The 15,212-nt window shown below is 53.5% G+C and overlaps 1 protein-coding gene and 1 long non-coding RNA gene across 6 annotated transcripts; one reads left to right on the top strand and one right to left on the bottom strand.

The window, feature by feature from the left end:
* Nucleotides 1-335: 335 nt before the first annotated feature.
* On the top strand, nucleotides 336-14,618 carry si:ch73-71d17.2 (RPA-related protein RADX). 5 transcript variants are annotated; one of them, XM_036131086.1, is made up of 19 exons: nucleotides 336-729; nucleotides 2,755-2,860; nucleotides 2,936-3,125; nucleotides 3,193-3,311; nucleotides 3,391-3,517; nucleotides 3,592-3,760; nucleotides 6,551-6,707; nucleotides 9,036-9,144; nucleotides 9,212-9,303; nucleotides 9,379-9,504; nucleotides 9,576-9,677; nucleotides 9,759-9,932; nucleotides 10,009-10,133; nucleotides 10,202-10,341; nucleotides 11,529-11,582; nucleotides 11,895-11,938; nucleotides 12,758-13,021; nucleotides 13,088-13,222; nucleotides 13,297-14,618. In XM_036131086.1, exons 1-19 carry the CDS (start codon nucleotides 667-669, stop codon nucleotides 13,419-13,421), a joined length of 2,421 nt encoding a protein of 806 aa, XP_035986979.1. In that variant the 5' UTR covers nucleotides 336-666; the 3' UTR covers nucleotides 13,422-14,618. The 5 variants fall into 5 exon arrangements, with proteins under 5 accessions (XP_035986979.1, XP_035986978.1, XP_035986977.1 ...); XM_036131085.1 differs by having other exon boundaries at nucleotides 3,391-3,520; XM_036131084.1 differs by having other exon boundaries at nucleotides 3,391-3,523.
* LOC118560250 lies at nucleotides 1,604-2,748 on the bottom strand. Its single transcript, XR_004929216.1, has 2 exons — nucleotides 2,586-2,748; nucleotides 1,604-2,554 (listed from the first exon to the last, which is right to left on the bottom strand). It is a non-coding gene; the product is annotated as an uncharacterized LOC118560250 (long non-coding RNA).
* Nucleotides 14,619-15,212: the final 594 nt, after the last annotated feature.

Raw genomic sequence — 15,212 nt, 5'->3', positions numbered from 1 at the left:
ACGTTAGGTTCTGATCCAGCTCTGAACCCTCTAGAACCACAGCTCAGGTTCTCCATGAGCTCAGCAACAACCTCAGGGACCAGGCTGGGTATGAGGTGGAGCGGTAGGTCCAGGTTCTGCTGCAGAACCAGAACCCGGTTAAATATTCCTGGAATAACGGATCATTCCAAGAATATTTAACCGGGTTCTGCTGCAGAACCAGAACCCGGTTAAATATTCCTGAAATAACGGAACATTCCAGGAACACGTTCTAGATTAATTAGACATTTATTTGTTAGCCGCCTTCAGTTTTATTCACATTTCCAGGCGTATAAATGTCTTTAACAGTTGCAGTTTATCAAACTGACCCTTGTGGCTTTCCGTACCTGCTGCGGTCCAAACCGTGACGGACCGAACCTTTACAGCTGGGGTTCTGCTGCAGAACCAGCCCACTGCTGCGGGGACTAGACAGAATAAAGCATAAATAAAGTTTAATGTGGTTTAAATAAGACTACATTTCCCTGACAGGTCCATAAAGTGAAGGCCCGGTTCTGGTCAGCGGTGCTGCGTTCACGGCCCAGCTGGGCCCAGCTGGGACGGAACCTCCACCGCTGCTGGTTCTGGTGGATCAGAGCAGCTGTCCGGGGGCCACCTTACCCACAATGCACCGTGGCTGCCCGGACTAAGATGGCGGCGGACGGCTGCATCTTCCACAGGACCCTGACCCGGTCCAGAGCCGCTCCGAACCAGGTCAGAACCAGGTTTGTCCTCAGCGGGACCTCCTGCCGAGCGGTACCGGAGCAGGAGCGGCTGTTCGCGGCCTCGGTCCCTCCGCAGTGGTCGGAACCACCAGAGTCCATTCAGAACCCAGCTGCTTTTAGGCGGTTCCGCTCATCAACACCAGCAGCTGTTCTGTGGAGTTCTGCTCGGTTCGGGTTCTGATGAAACAGGTTCAGCCCAAAGGTTCGGCTGTGTAGGAAGAGCTCGTTAGCTAGAACCGGTTCGGTTCTGATGGGTTTAAGCCGCCTTCAGCTGCAGCGCAGACAGAAGAGCTGCTCTGGTTCTGACAGGTGATCCGAACCTTTTGGATCAGAACCTTTAACTGATTTATAGGCGGTCTGGATCAGAACCTCTAACTGATATATAGGCGGTCTGGATCAGAACCTCTAACTGATATATAGGCGGTCTGGATCAGAACCTCTATAACAAAATGCATTCGGCCCGGATCCGGTCCAGATGTATCGTAACATCTGGACCGGATCCGTACAGCGGATCTGGGCCGGTGTCTTTTAGCACACCGGGCCGATACGGATCCGTTTTACTGATGAGGACCGGCTCCGGTTCTGATCCAGACCAGATGATGTGTCTGTATTCTCTGATTCTGGACCAGAATTACCGGTTAAAGAGTCTAAGGTTCACACTGCAGGCTTTATATTCATTTCATTAAACCCACTAAATGTTTCATATTAATAGAAGACATATCTGTCAAAAAATTATTAGTGTTCTTCAAATCTAATGATTTTTAGAATGAACAGAGCAACAGACAAGTAAAATTAAAAGAATAAAAACAGTTTAACATTTTAAAAGTATCCATTTAAAAAAAGGAACATAACAGCTTTTTAAAAAAAATAAATGATTTATCACGAGAATATATCATTAGACCATGGTTATTTAAATAGCTGACACAATATGAAATGTATAAATGTAAAAATAACATTAAAGTGATTGTTTTTTTTTTCCACACAAACAAATCTTAATAGTCTGAACACCAGATCTATGAATATTAAAAAAAAAATAGTTTTAGTGTAAATATCAACCATTTCTCAATAGTCCTGAAATTTAACCAAACAGTCCAAACAAACAGACGCAGAATAACAAACATCAAATTTAATGGAAACTTCATTTCCAATCAACACCTTTAAGTTGAAGCTTTGGGTTTTTGGTGTTCTTTGTCACCAGCGAGGTTTAACCAGCGATAACTAAATTATTTTAGGATCTGCTGCACCTGCTGACCAGGGATTATTCCTTATAGCTCCTAGAAAAACAGAATATATATTTAAGTGTACTAAACTTTTAAAAGTTAAGACTCTTTATCAAGAGGGCTACTAAAATATGGAACACTATAAATAAGCAGAAAAACAAGGTAAACAGAGTAAATTGTCATAAGTACATTCAGACAGTCTCATAAATCACAGCCGCCTTATTTAAAGCAGAGGTTGGAATCACAGATAGATGTTTGTTAAGATATTCTTCAGGAAACTAATTTATAAAGAGCTGCATTCACATTTTATCCTGCATAGCTCTTCATGCACAATAAAAAATGACTTAACTGTGTTAGCCTTCAAAACAACTCTTCAACCTAAAATAGTGATTATTATCCCATTTATTGGTCTGTTTTTTGCTGCTGGAACCATAATTATTTACTGAACAATACGGCTGATTTAAAACTGATTTAAAACATCTAAACTTTAATGATTCCATGGTTTATAAGTTAGACAGACTTCTCATCGGAAGAATTAAAATGCTTATGTGATATGGAAGTTGATATGGTGATCAGAACCTTTTGGATCAGAACCTCTGACATATAGCCGGGTCTGGATCAGAACCTCTAACTGATTTCTAACCGGATCAGAACCGTTACCTGACATATAGCCGGGTCTGGATCAGAACCTCTAACTGATTTCTAACCGGATCAGAACCGTTTACTGACATAAAGGCAGCAGCAGTATCCTGAAGGCTCCTCCTGGGTTTTATGCCCCGGGCTTTGTCTTGCAGGCGTCCTCTCCGGTGGTCTGCAGGCAGGTTCTGCGGGTTCTGGACGTGCGGCGCTACAGCAGAGACCAGGGCTCCTCCGTCTACTTCCCCCAGGCCGTCCTCAGTGGTGAGATGCTGAGGACAGAGTGAGGACGGGACAGAACCGCCGTCCTCTGACCCCCCTGTCCTCTGGTGCCTCCAGGTGAGGACCTGTATGACGTCACGCTGACTGACGGCCACTGCCGTCTGCAGGTGACTCTGGACCCCGGGCTGAACCGGCTGGTGGAGCGGCGGCTTCTGCAGCCCGGCTCGCCGCTCTGTAACGCCACCTTCACTCCCTCCCTCAGCGCCCAGCTCCCAGAATGCCCTGGGGCCTCAGCGGACAGAGACAGGTGAGTGCAGCCAGGTAAGAGGAAGTGATGTAGTGAGAAGACCTGAATGAGGCTCCGCCCCCTTTAGCTACAGACTGGTGAGCGTTCAGGTCAGAGGCTCAGCTGATGAGGAAGAGGAGGAGGAGGAGGAGAGAGGAGGGAGGTCCCAGGAGGAATGGGGCGCTCTGCCCTGGTTCGGATCTTCAGGTGAGAACCCAAACAGACGTCCACCAATCAGAGGAGCCGCTGCTCATGCTATCAGCTGATTGGTTTACGGCTCCTTCAGGTCCACTGGTTCCCCTGAGAGCCAGCAGGAGCGTCTTCCTCCCCCTGTGGAACAACGTGGACTACAGCGGGGAGGCGTGGAGGGAGGCTCCTCCCACCGAGGACAGCGAGGAGGAGGAGGAGGAGGAGGAGGAGGAAGGTAGGGCCAGTCACGCCCAGCTGCCTCTGGCAGTCACCCATTAATCACATGACGTCTGTTGCCAGGACGACAGCCGTCTGTCACCGTGCGCGAGCTGAGGGACTGCTTCCTGTCCGGTCGCCGTGGCGTCGCCAGGGGCGCCGTCCAGCATCAGCTGATCGTACGCATCATCAACAAGTCTCACCTGATGTACTACGGGAGGCCAGACAGGAACTGTGAATGCCCATATAAGGTCAGTGTGTGTGGGGGGGGGGTCATCAGTAGGGTGGTGCTGTGGGCCGGCTGGCCTCTCCGTCAGCAGGACGGTTCTGATCTGTAGCCTGCATGACACCAGGGGACCCAGTTCTACACGGGGCCACTTCATCATGCATCAGGGCATCATGGAGTCATTTAAAGGGCCAGCTGCACCGTTATAGATGATACTTTGGTTTCATAACTTCATCTTAGTTCACATAGAAGTATAAAAACGCACAGTAACATGAAAGTAGCACCTTAGGCCCAGTTTGTGGTTTATCTGCAAAGAAATATTGGGGAGAGTTACACTCGTGTGAAAGTTGACATCTAGTGGCAGGATGCTGTTACTACACACCTAAAAAATAAACATTTGCTACAGGAGGCACAGTTTTAGCTACTTTAGTCAATTTAAAGGGTTATATGCCTTTATGACATGATCTGCCTTTCTCTGCTCCTGAGGGACGGATACATTTCCCTGACGAGGCTATTTTACTCCTGTTGTCTCCTCTGCTCTGTAAATAACTTTAGGCTTACACAGTTTTTATTTTCCACTTTACATATTCATTATGGTTCACAGCTCCACCACAGCTACAGGTTCTGCCTAGCTAGCATCACCCTCCACCACAGCTACAGGTTCTGCCTAGCTAGCATCACCCTCCACCACAGCTACAGGTTCTGCCTAGCTAGCATCACCCTCCACCAAGGCTACAGGTTCTGCCTAGCTAGCATCACCCTCCACCACAGCTACAGGTTCTGCCTAGCTAGCATCACCCTCCACCAAGGCTACAGGTTCTGCCTAGCTAGCATCACCCTCCACCACGGCTACAGGTTCTGCCTAGCTAGCGTCACCCTCCACCACGGCTACAGGTTCTGCCTAGCTAGCATCACCCTCCACCAAGGCTACAGGTTCTGCCTAGCTAGCGTCACCCTCCACCAAGATTACAGGTTCTGCCTAGCTAGCGTCACCCTCCACCACAGCTACAGGTTCTGTCTAGCTAGCATCACCCTCCACCAAGGCTACAGGTTCTGCCTAGCTAGCATCACCCTCCACCACAGCTACAGGTTCTGCCTAGCTAGCATCACCCTCCACCAAGGCTACAGGTTCTGCCTAGCTAGCATCACCCTCCACCACAGCTACAGGTTCTGCCTAGCTAGCATCACCCTCCACCACAGCTACAGGTTCTGCCTAGCTAGCATCACCCTCCACCAAGGCTACAGGTTCTGCCTAGCTAGCATCACCCTCCACCACGGCTACAGGTTCTGCCTAGCTAGCGTCACCCTCCACCACGGCTACAGGTTCTGCCTAGCTAGCATCACCCTCCACCAAGGCTACAGGTTCTGCCTAGCTAGCGTCACCCTCCACCAAGATTACAGGTTCTGCCTAGCTAGCATCACCCTCCACCACGGCTACAGGTTCTGCCTAGCTAGCATCACCCTCCACCAAGGCTACAGGTTCTGCCTAGCTAGCGTCACCCTCCACCAAGATTACAGGTTCTGTCTAGCTAGCATCACCCTCCACCAAGGCTACAGGTTCTGCCTAGCTAGCGTCACCCTCAACCAAGGCTACAGGTTCTGCCTAGCTAGCGTCACCCTCCACCAAGATTACAGGTTCTGCCTAGCTAGCGTCACCCTCCACCACGGCTACAGGTTCTGCCTAGCTAGCATCACCCTCCACCAAGGCTACTGGTTCTGCCTAGCTAGCATCACCCTCCACCACGGCTACAGGTTCTGCCTAGCTAGCATCACCCTCCACCAAGGCTACAGGTTCTGCCTAGCTAGCGTCACCCTCCACCACGGCTACAGGTTCTGCCTAGCTAGCATCACCCTCCACCAAGGCTACAGGTTCTGCCTAGCTAGCATCACCCTCCACCAAGATTACAGGTTCTGTCTAGCTAGCATCACCCTCCACCACGGCTACAGGTTCTGTCTAGCTAGCATCACCCTCCACCAAGGCTACAGGTTCTGCCTAGCTAGCATCACCCTCCACCAAGGCTACAGGTTCTGCCTAGCTAGCATCACCCTCCACCACGGCTACAGGTTCTGCCTAGCTAGCATCACCCTCCACCAAGATTACAGGTTCTGTCTAGCTAGCATCACCCTCCACCAAGGCTACAGGTTCTGCCTAGCTAGCATCACCCTCCACCACGGCTACAGGTTCTGCCTAGCTAGCATCACCCTCCACCAAGATTACAGGTTCTGTCTAGCTAGCATCACCCTCCACCACGGCTACAGGTTCTGCCTAGCTAGCATCACCCTCCACCAAGGCTACAGGTTCTGTTTAGCTAGCATCACCCTCCACCACGGCTACAGGTTCTGCCTAGCTAGCATCACCCTCCACCACGGCTACAGGTTCTGCCTAGCTAGCGTCACCCTCCACCACAGCTACAGGTTCTGTTTAGCTAGCATCACCCTCCACCAAGGCTACAGGTTCTGCCTAGCTAGCATCACCCTCCACCACAGCTACAGGTTTTGCCTAGCTAGCGTCACCCTCCACCACGGCTACAGGTTCTGCCTAGCTAGCCTCACCCTCCACCAAGGCTACAGGTTCTGCCTAGCTAGCCTCACCCTCCACCAAGGCTACAGGTTCTGCCTAGCTAGCGTCACCCTCCACCAAGGCTACAGGTTCTGCCTAGCTAGCGTCACCCTCCACCACAGCTACAGGTTTTGCCTAGCTAGCGTCCCCCTCCACCACGGCTACAGGTTCTGCCTAGCTAGCATCACCCTCCACCACAGCTACAGGTTCTGTCTAGCTAGCCTCACCTTGACAGACCGTGTGCTCTGTTTCCAGGCCGTGCTGCAGGTGTGTGACCGGACAGGAAGTGTGTGTGTGGTGCTGTGGAACAGTGTATGTGTCAGCTGGTACCGCCGTCTACAGCCCGGTGACATCATCAGCCTGAGACGCTACCGGGTCAAGCAGCACTACCAGGCGGACGTTGATGACATCGGTACATGACCACACTCTGACCCTGCTGGTGTTGGCTGAGGCCTGCTGGGAGCTGGACCTCTGGACCTCAGTCCTCTGGTCCTCAGTCCTCTGGTCCTCTGAACCTCTGGACCTCTGGTCCTCTGGTCCTCTGGACCTCTGGTCCTCTGGTCCTCTGGACCTCAGTCCTCAGTCCTCTGGACTTTTGGTCCTCTGGTCCTCAGTCCTCTGGTCCTCAGTCCTCTGGACCTCAGTCCTCTGGTCCTCAGTCCTCTGGTCCTCAGTCCTCTGGTCCTCAGTCCTCTGGTCCTCTGAACCTCTGGACCTCTGGACCTCTGGTCCTCTGGTCCTCTGGACCTCTGGTCCTCTGGTCCTCTGAACCTCTGGACCTCTGGTCCTCTGGTCCTCTGGTCCTCTGGACCTCTGGTCCTCTGGTCCTCAGTCCTCAGTCCTCTGGACTTTTGGTCCTCTGGTCCTCAGTCCTCTGGTCCTCAGTCCTCTGGACCTCAGTCCTCTGGTCCTCAGTCCTCTGGACCTCAGTCCTCTGGTCCTCAGTCCTCTGGACCTCAGTCCTCTGGTCCTCAGTCCTCTGGTCCTCTGGTCCTCAGTCCTCTGGTCCTCAGTCCTCTGGTCCTCTGGTCCTCAGTCCTCTGGTCCTCAGTCCTCTGGTCCTCAGTCCTCTGGTCCTCAGTCCTCTGGACCTCAGTCCTCTGGTCCTCAGTCCTCTGGTCCTCTGGACCTCTGGTCCTCTGGTCCTCTGGACCTCAGTCCTCAGTCCTCTGGACTTTTGGTCCTCTGGTCCTCAGTCCTCAGTCCTCTGGTCCTCAGTCCTCAGTCCTCTGGTCCTCAGTCCTCTGGACCTCAGTCCTCTGGTCCTCAGTCCTCTGGACCTCAGTCCTCTGGTCCTCAGTCCTCTGGTCCTCTGGTCCTCTGGTCCTCAGTCCTCTGGTCCTCTGGTCCTCAGTCCTCTGGTCCTCAGTCTTCTGGTCCTCTGGACCTCAGTCCTCTGGACCTCAGTCCTCTGGTCCTCAGTCTTCTGGTCCTCTGGTCCTCTGGTCCTCAGTCCTCTGGTCCTCTGGTCCTCAGTCCTCTGGTCCTCAGTCTTCTGGTCCTCTGGACCTCAGTCCTCTGGACCTCAGTCCTCTGGTCCTCTGGTCCTCTGGTCCTCAGTCCTCTGGACCTCAGTCCTCTGGTCCTCTGGTCCTCTGGTCCTCAGTCCTCTGGTCCTTAGTCCTCTGGACCTCAGTCCTCTGGTCCTCTGGTCCTCAGTCCTCTGGTCCTCTGGTCCTCAGTCCTCAGTCCTCTGGTCCTCAGTCCTCTGGTCCTCAGTCTTCTGGTCCTCTGGACCTCAGTCCTCTGGACCTCAGTCCTCTGGTCCTCAGTCCTCTGGTCCTCTGGTCCTCTGGTCCTCAGTCCTCTGGTCCTCTGGTCCTCAGTCCTCTGGTCCTCAGTCTTCTGGTCCTCTGGACCTCAGTCCTCTGGACCTCAGTCCTCTGGTCCTCTGGTCCTCTGGTCCTCAGTCCTCTGGACCTCAGTCCTCTGGTCCTCTGGTCCTCTGGTCCTCAGTCCTCTGGTCCTTAGTCCTCTGGACCTCAGTCCTCTGGTCCTCTGGTCCTCAGACCTCTGGTCCTCTGGTCCTCTGGTCCTCAGTCCTCTGGACCTCAGTCCTCTGGTCCTCTGGTCCTCTGGTCCTCTGGTCCTCAGTCCTCTGGTCCTCTGGTCCTCTGGTCCTCAGTCCTCTGGACCTCAGTCCTCTGGTCCTCTGGTCCTCTGGTCCTCAGTCCTCTGGTCCTTAGTCCTCTGGACCTCAGTCCTCTGGTCCTCTGGTCCTCAGTCCTCTGGACCTCAGTCCTCTGGTCCTCTGGTCCTCTGGTCCTCAGTCCTCTGGTCCTTAGTCCTCTGGACCTCAGTCCTCTGGTCCTCAGTCCTCTGGTCCTCCTCTGGACCTCAGTCCTCTGGTCCTCTGGTCCTCTGGTCCTCTAGTCCTCAGTCCTCTGGTCCTTAGTCCTCTGGACCTCAGTCCTCTGGTCCTCTGGTCCTCTGGTCCTCAGACCTCTGGTCCTCTGGTCCTCTGGACCTCAGTCCTCTGGTCCTCAGACCTCTGGTCCTCTGGTCCTCTGGACCTCAGTCCTCTGGTCCTCTGGACTTTTGGTCCTCTGGTCCTCAGTCCTCTGGTCCTCTGGTCCTCAGTCCTCTGGTCCTCAGTCCTCTGGACCTCAGTCCTCTGGTCCTCAGTCCTCTGGAGCAGACCGGTACCTCCACGTTGGGGGTGGAGGGCTGAGGCTCCTCTGCAGACGTCTCCCAGGTGTTGACCACGCTGCTTCAGGCTCTGTCTGTGGCTGTCTTGCAGAAGTCAGCGTGAACAGCAGGAACCCTGCAGCCCAGATCTCCGTCCTCCCCGAGTCCTCCGTCTCACCTGAGGACCTCCCGCCTGCGCCTCCCTACAGCTTCTACAACAGGTGGGTCTCCTCCGGCCGTACGTCCAGCCCCAGGCTTCAGCTAAGCGTCCTGCTCTCATTGGTCCAGCCAGGAGCTGCTGGGGCGTCCTGAGGGAACGCTGTGTGATGTCATCGGCCTGCTCACCTTCTCGGGCCGGTCGGAGCGGGTCAGGAGTAAAGGTGAGGCGGCCGGCCGTGGCGCTGAAGCCGCTTGGTGTCGGGTCACTGATCCTTCTGCTCTGGATCTGCTGGCAGATGGCCGAGGGGCGGGGCTTCTGCAGTACCGCTGGCTCCGATTGGAGGACGGCAGCAGCCATCAGCCAATCACGGTGAAGCTCTTCTCCACCTCGCAGCCTGAGACTCACCTGAAGCTCCACCCACGTCAGTCTGAGCGCGGCGCTGCGTCCCCAGGTGGCGGCTGCAGCCAGGTAACGCTTCCTGTCTGTCTGCAGTGTCCGTGGTGGTCTGCACCCGCCTGAAGTCCGTCAGACCCGACCTCCGGCCCGGCTCCTTCTACCTGACCAACACCACCTACACACAGGTGTACTGCACAGGTAGGGCTCACCCTGCACTCTGACTGTCACGTCTCCGTCCCACCTGACGCCTGTCCTGTGTCCTGATTGGCCGGCTCACAGGGCTGGGCCACCACTCCCGGATGAGCTACCGCAGGCTGCAGCAGGTGCGGCGCTTCCTGCGCTGGCTGAGGGGACAGGAGGACCAGCAGGTGCTGCGCAGGGCTCTGATTGGAGGGTTCTTCATCCACCCGCCTCCACCCGTCTCCTTGGAGACGTTGATGAAGGAGCGGAGAGGTGAGGGACCTCAGGTCCACCTGTGGAGCGCTTCTCAGTCTGCTGCTTCTGAGGAACACCTGCTGTGTTCCTCCAGGTGAGCTGGGCTTCCTGCAGGGGGCGGAGCTTCAGCGGGAGCTGGAGAGGCTCTGTTACCGGGAGCGACGCACCTTCTTCCTCCAGGCAACCGTTGCCATGGTGACCTACAGCCACAGAGGACAGGTGAGGTGAAACCAGCGGCTGAGACACGAAGACACAAAGACGGGACCTGAGGTTCTGTTGTCCTGCAGGAGGACCGCTGTTTGTTCTGGACGGACAGGCCTTCGTCCCTGTCCTCCCCCTCCTCTTCCTCCTCTTCCTCCTCCACCTTCTCTCCATCCTCAGTCATCAGCGCGTCCTCGCCTCGTCCTGCAGACCCCAGCTCGTCCTGGTGAGACCTCCGTCTGATGTCAGCGGGTGTCCCTGTGGACGTCTCTGTGGACGTCTCAGAAGATGTCTCGGCAGTCGTCTCTGTGGACGTCGCTGTGGACGTCTCTGTGGACGTCTCTGTGGACGTCTCAGTGAACGTCTCTGTGGACGTCTCAGTGGACGTCTCAGTGAACGTCTCAGTGAACGTCCCTGTGGACGTCTCAGAAGATGTCTCGGCAGTCGTCTCTGTGGACGTCGCTGTGGACGTCTCTGTGGACGTCTCTGTGGACGTCTCAGTGAACGTCTCTGTGGACGTCTCAGAAGATGTCTCGGCAGTCGTCTCTGTGGACGTCGCTGTGGACGTCTCAGTGAACGTCTCTGTGGACGTCGCTGTGGACATCTCAGTGAACGTCTCAGTGGACGTCTCAGTGAACGTCCCTGTGGACGTCTCATTGGACGTCGCAGTGAACGTCCCTGTGGACGTCTCAGTGGACGTCTCAGTGAACGTCTCAGTGGACGTCTCAGTGAACGTCTCAGTGGACGTCTCAGTGGACGTCTCAGTGAACGTCGCTGTGGACGTCTCTGTGGACGTCTCTGTGGACGTCTCAGTGAACGTCTCTGTGGACGTCTCAGTGGACGTCTCAGTGAACGTCTCAGTGGACGTCTCAGTGAACGTCTCAGTGGACGTCTCAGTGGACGTCTCAGTGAACGTCGCTGTGGACGTCTCTGTGGACGTCTCTGTGGACGTCTCAGTGAACGTCTCTGTGGACGTCTCAGTGGACGTCTCAGTGAACGTCTCAGTGGACGTCTCAGTGGACGTCTCAGTGAACGTCTCAGTGGACGTCTCAGTGAACGTCTCAGTGAACGTCCCTGTGGACGTCTCAGTGAACGTCCCTGTGGACGTCTCAGAAGATGTCTCGGCAGTCGTCTCTGTGGACGTCGCTGTGGACGTCTCTGTGGACGTCTCTGTGGACGTCTCAGTGAACGTCTCTGTGGACGTCTCAGAAGATGTCTCGGCAGTCGTCTCTGTGGACGTCGCTGTGGACGTCTCAGTGAACGTCTCTGTGGACGTCGCTGTGGACATCTCAGTGAACGTCCCTGTGGACGTCTCATTGGACATCTCAGTGAACGTCCCTGTGGACGTCTCAGAAGATGTCTCGGCAGTCGTCTCTGTGGACGTCTGGACTGATGTCTCTGGGTTTGTCTCAGCAGGAAGTCCAGGAAGAGGAGGAAGCTGCTGCTGTCTGAGACGCCCAATAAGAGGTCAGAGTGATGGTGGACATGCGGCCGCTGTCTGTCTCTGTCTCTGTCTGTCTCCCTGTCTCTCTCTGTCCCTGTCTCTCTGGTTCTGTCTATGTCTCTCTGTCCCTGTCTCTCTGGTTCTGTCTCTATCTGTCTCCCTGTCTGTCTCTCTGTCTGTCTCTCTGTCTCTGTCTGTCTCTGTCTGTCTCTCTGTCTGTCTCTATCTCTCTGTCTGTCTCTCTCTCTCTGTCTCTGTCTGTCTCTCTGTCTCTCTGTCTCTCTGTCTCTGTCTGTCTCTCTGGTTCTGTTTGACGGCGTGTCTTGTCTCTCCAGGCGTCCTCTGCTGGCCGTCCAGCCAGAAAACAACAACAGGACAGGTGAGACGCTCTGGTTCCTCAGCCTTGCCCTGAAGAATCCACTCATGGTTCTGATCCACTCTGAACCGGACCGTCTCAGGAAACCTGTGGGATTTAAACCAGCAACCTGTGACAGGATCCTCTAAACTGACCTGGTTCTTGGCAGAACTGGTCCAAAGCCGAGTGGACAATCTAGAACCTGCTTATGGCCGTCACCATAGAACACCACAAAGAAAATACCTGATACCATCTTAGTTACCATGGGGATAAAATGTTTTATTAACATAAAACCCTTTAAAGCTTTTTGCTCACAGGCTTATCAACACCTTTGGGTTTCTCTTCTTCGTCGCCTCACATGCTAAACATGTAGCATCCATAGTATTGTATCCAGATACAGAATTAGACTATCCATACTTTCTTCAGTATTAATAAGTTTTTAAGTAACAATACTTTCCACATAACTCCAGAGTCTCGATACTTTTCTGAGTCTTGATAATTTACAGAGTATTGATACTTTGGAAAGCGGGTGGAGGAGTAGCAGTGAGCAGAGAATCATAATTTTATTTAAAGTTGTCTTTCAGGATCCTGAAGGTCCCCAAACAAGAAAAAATAGAATAATGAAAGCCATAAATGATAAGACATTAAAATAATAACTAATTAAATCCCTAACCAGTGAGATCAGACGGAGCAGGTTAAAGGTCAGCATCAGGGACAGTTGGACGGTCCGTGTCCTCTGTAGATGTCTCAGATGTCCGTCCTCCTGGCAGATAACGGACCGGTACCATCTGAGACCCGGTAGGACTACAGCTCCCAGCATGCATCTGTCTGCTCTGTCTGCAGAGATCCTGTTTGAAGCCTCCATGGAGTTTCTGGAGAACGCCGCTGATGAAGACGAGGAGGACGACGATGATGAAGAAGACTCTTCGTCCTTCACCACCGCTCCCCTCCCCCCGATGTTCCCACCCGTCGCCATAGAAACCTTACCCATGTCTTTCGACTACGGTCACAGGGAGGAGCAGGCGGCTGCCGTGGCGATGGGGGGCGGGGCCAGAGCGGGCAGCTTTGGCTCCGCCCCCTCTGACTACTACACAGTGAGCCTGAGAGGTACTGACAGCCACGGTGGAGGTGACGGAGGTGTCTCAGAGTCTTCACCTGTGCTTGTCCCTGCAGCTCTGTCCGACGGGCTGATGGTCCACGCCGTCTTCCTCCCTCACCTGTGCCCCGCCCCGCCCCGCCACGCCAACACCTGGACCTCCATCCTGTCCCACGGAGCCTTCTCCTCAGCCACGCCTCCACCTTCTCCAGGTCAGTGCAGACGCAGAGCGCTCGTGACCCGCCTCGCAGCAAAGCTCACGCAGCGCCTCTGCTCTCTCCCTCAGCTGACCTCATCGCCATGGCGCCCCAGCTGGCCAATCAGAGGCTGGTCTGTGTCCTGGAGGCGTGTCACCTGGGCGGAGCCAGGACCGAACTGGTCCTCAGTCGCGGTTTCCACCTGAAGGACTGAGTGTGAGGAGATGCATCTCCAGCTGTTTCCAGGGAGGAACAGTAACTTCTCCACTGGACCTGGATGGTCCAGATGAGCCGGTTCCTCATGAAGAACCTTCAAACGGACCTTCACTGCAGCGTCATGGTGTCACAGGACTTAGAGAAGCTCTTAGTTAACAGATGATCAGGTCTGATCCAGGCTGCTGCTGCTCTGGAACAGTTCAGCAGCCCCAGAGATCTGGTTCCTCTAAAGATCCACAGTCCTGGTTCCTCTGGATGAATTACAGTCCTGGTTCCTCTAAAGATCCACAGTCCTGGTTCCTCTGGATGACCCACAGTCCTGGTTCCTCTGGATGATCCACAGTCCTGATTCCTCTAAAGATCCACACTCCTGGTTCCTCTAAAGATCCACAGTCCTGGTTCCTCTGATGATCCACAGTCCTGGTTCCTCTGATGATCCACAGTCCTGGTTCCTCTGATGATCCACAGTCCTGATTCCTCTGATGATCCACAGTCCTGGTTCTTCTGATGATCCACAGTCCTGGTTCCTCTCTGATGTTCTCCTCTCTACAGCTCAGGTTGATCATGGAGACGGCGTTCCTGTGGATGCTCCTCATGGTGTGGAGGAAACGTGGGTTCTGGTTCAGCCCAGTGGACCAAACGGACCTCTGGGAGGTTTTTCTTTAACAGGCGACCCGGTACCAGCGCCGCTGATTCCCTAAAGTTGGACTTTCTTCACTGAATGAAGTTAAAGGTTTAATGTTTTCAGATGTCTTTGAATATGAGAGCAGATGTTCCCAAAGTTCTGGTTCTGCTCAGCAGCAGATGTTCTGGATCAGGTTCTAAACCAGTGTTCACAATGATAGATGAAATGTTGAGTTCCCTGAAGACGCGGTCCACCCCTGTGGACTCTGACTGACCCTCAGCTGCAGGTTCTGGGTTTTCTGCTGTAGGATCTGTGCAGACCTGTCAGAACCAAACAGAACCATGCAGAATGTGGACCTCTCCCTGCTGCTGAAGCTCCTTCCTGTTCCAGTTTAAACCCACAGCGGCTCCAGCCTGTGGCTTTGCTTCCTGCTTCCACACCTGAAAATAATCTGGATCATTTCTGCTCGTTTCCAGCAGTCATAACTTTTTTACCAAACCTGTTGGTCAGTCTGTGTTTTCTAAACTGTGAAAGAGTTTGGTGTCAATAAATATAAATCTGTTGAGTTCCTCTCTGGAGTTTTTCTCGGGCAAACAGGAAGTAGCTCTTAGTTGGTGGAAACAGCAGCAGCTCTATCGTTCCATCACCTTCCCATGTTTCTCATGAGAGTACCAGCTGACAGGAGTTCAGATCAGATATACTTTAATGTTTACTGGGTTAATGCTGCTCAGATGTTGAAGCATTAACCCAGTAAAGATATACTTTATGTAAAATAACTTCATCTCATGCTACACCATGCAGACACTCTGTCTGCGCTGACGAAGATTAACTCGCCTCAGGACGCTTAACTCTTCAGCTGTTGACCTAGTTTCTGATTATTCCAGCTAATATCTACTTAACCAGTGGTGGTGGGGGGGGGGGGTGTTCTCACTTTATCTCCTGCTGGTCCTTATGGAGATAAAGCAGACTGTGATGTCACAGTGAAGGTGACCTACTCTGTCCAGACGCAGTAGGACGCACCAATCATCTAAACGCCATAGAAAACAGGGGAGCGTAACAAATAACTCAAACCTCATATAACTCCTTCATTTCCTCATGTTTAGGGCAACATGAGACATTTTAGATGAGAAACGACAGCAGCTTGAACTTCAGGCAGAATTAGAA

The sequence above is a fragment of the Fundulus heteroclitus genome, unplaced genomic scaffold, assembly GCF_011125445.2.
Source record: "Fundulus heteroclitus isolate FHET01 unplaced genomic scaffold, MU-UCD_Fhet_4.1 scaffold_41, whole genome shotgun sequence".
NCBI lineage: Eukaryota > Metazoa > Chordata > Actinopteri > Cyprinodontiformes > Fundulidae > Fundulus > Fundulus heteroclitus.
This window is presented reverse-complemented; position numbering and strand designations above follow the sequence as displayed.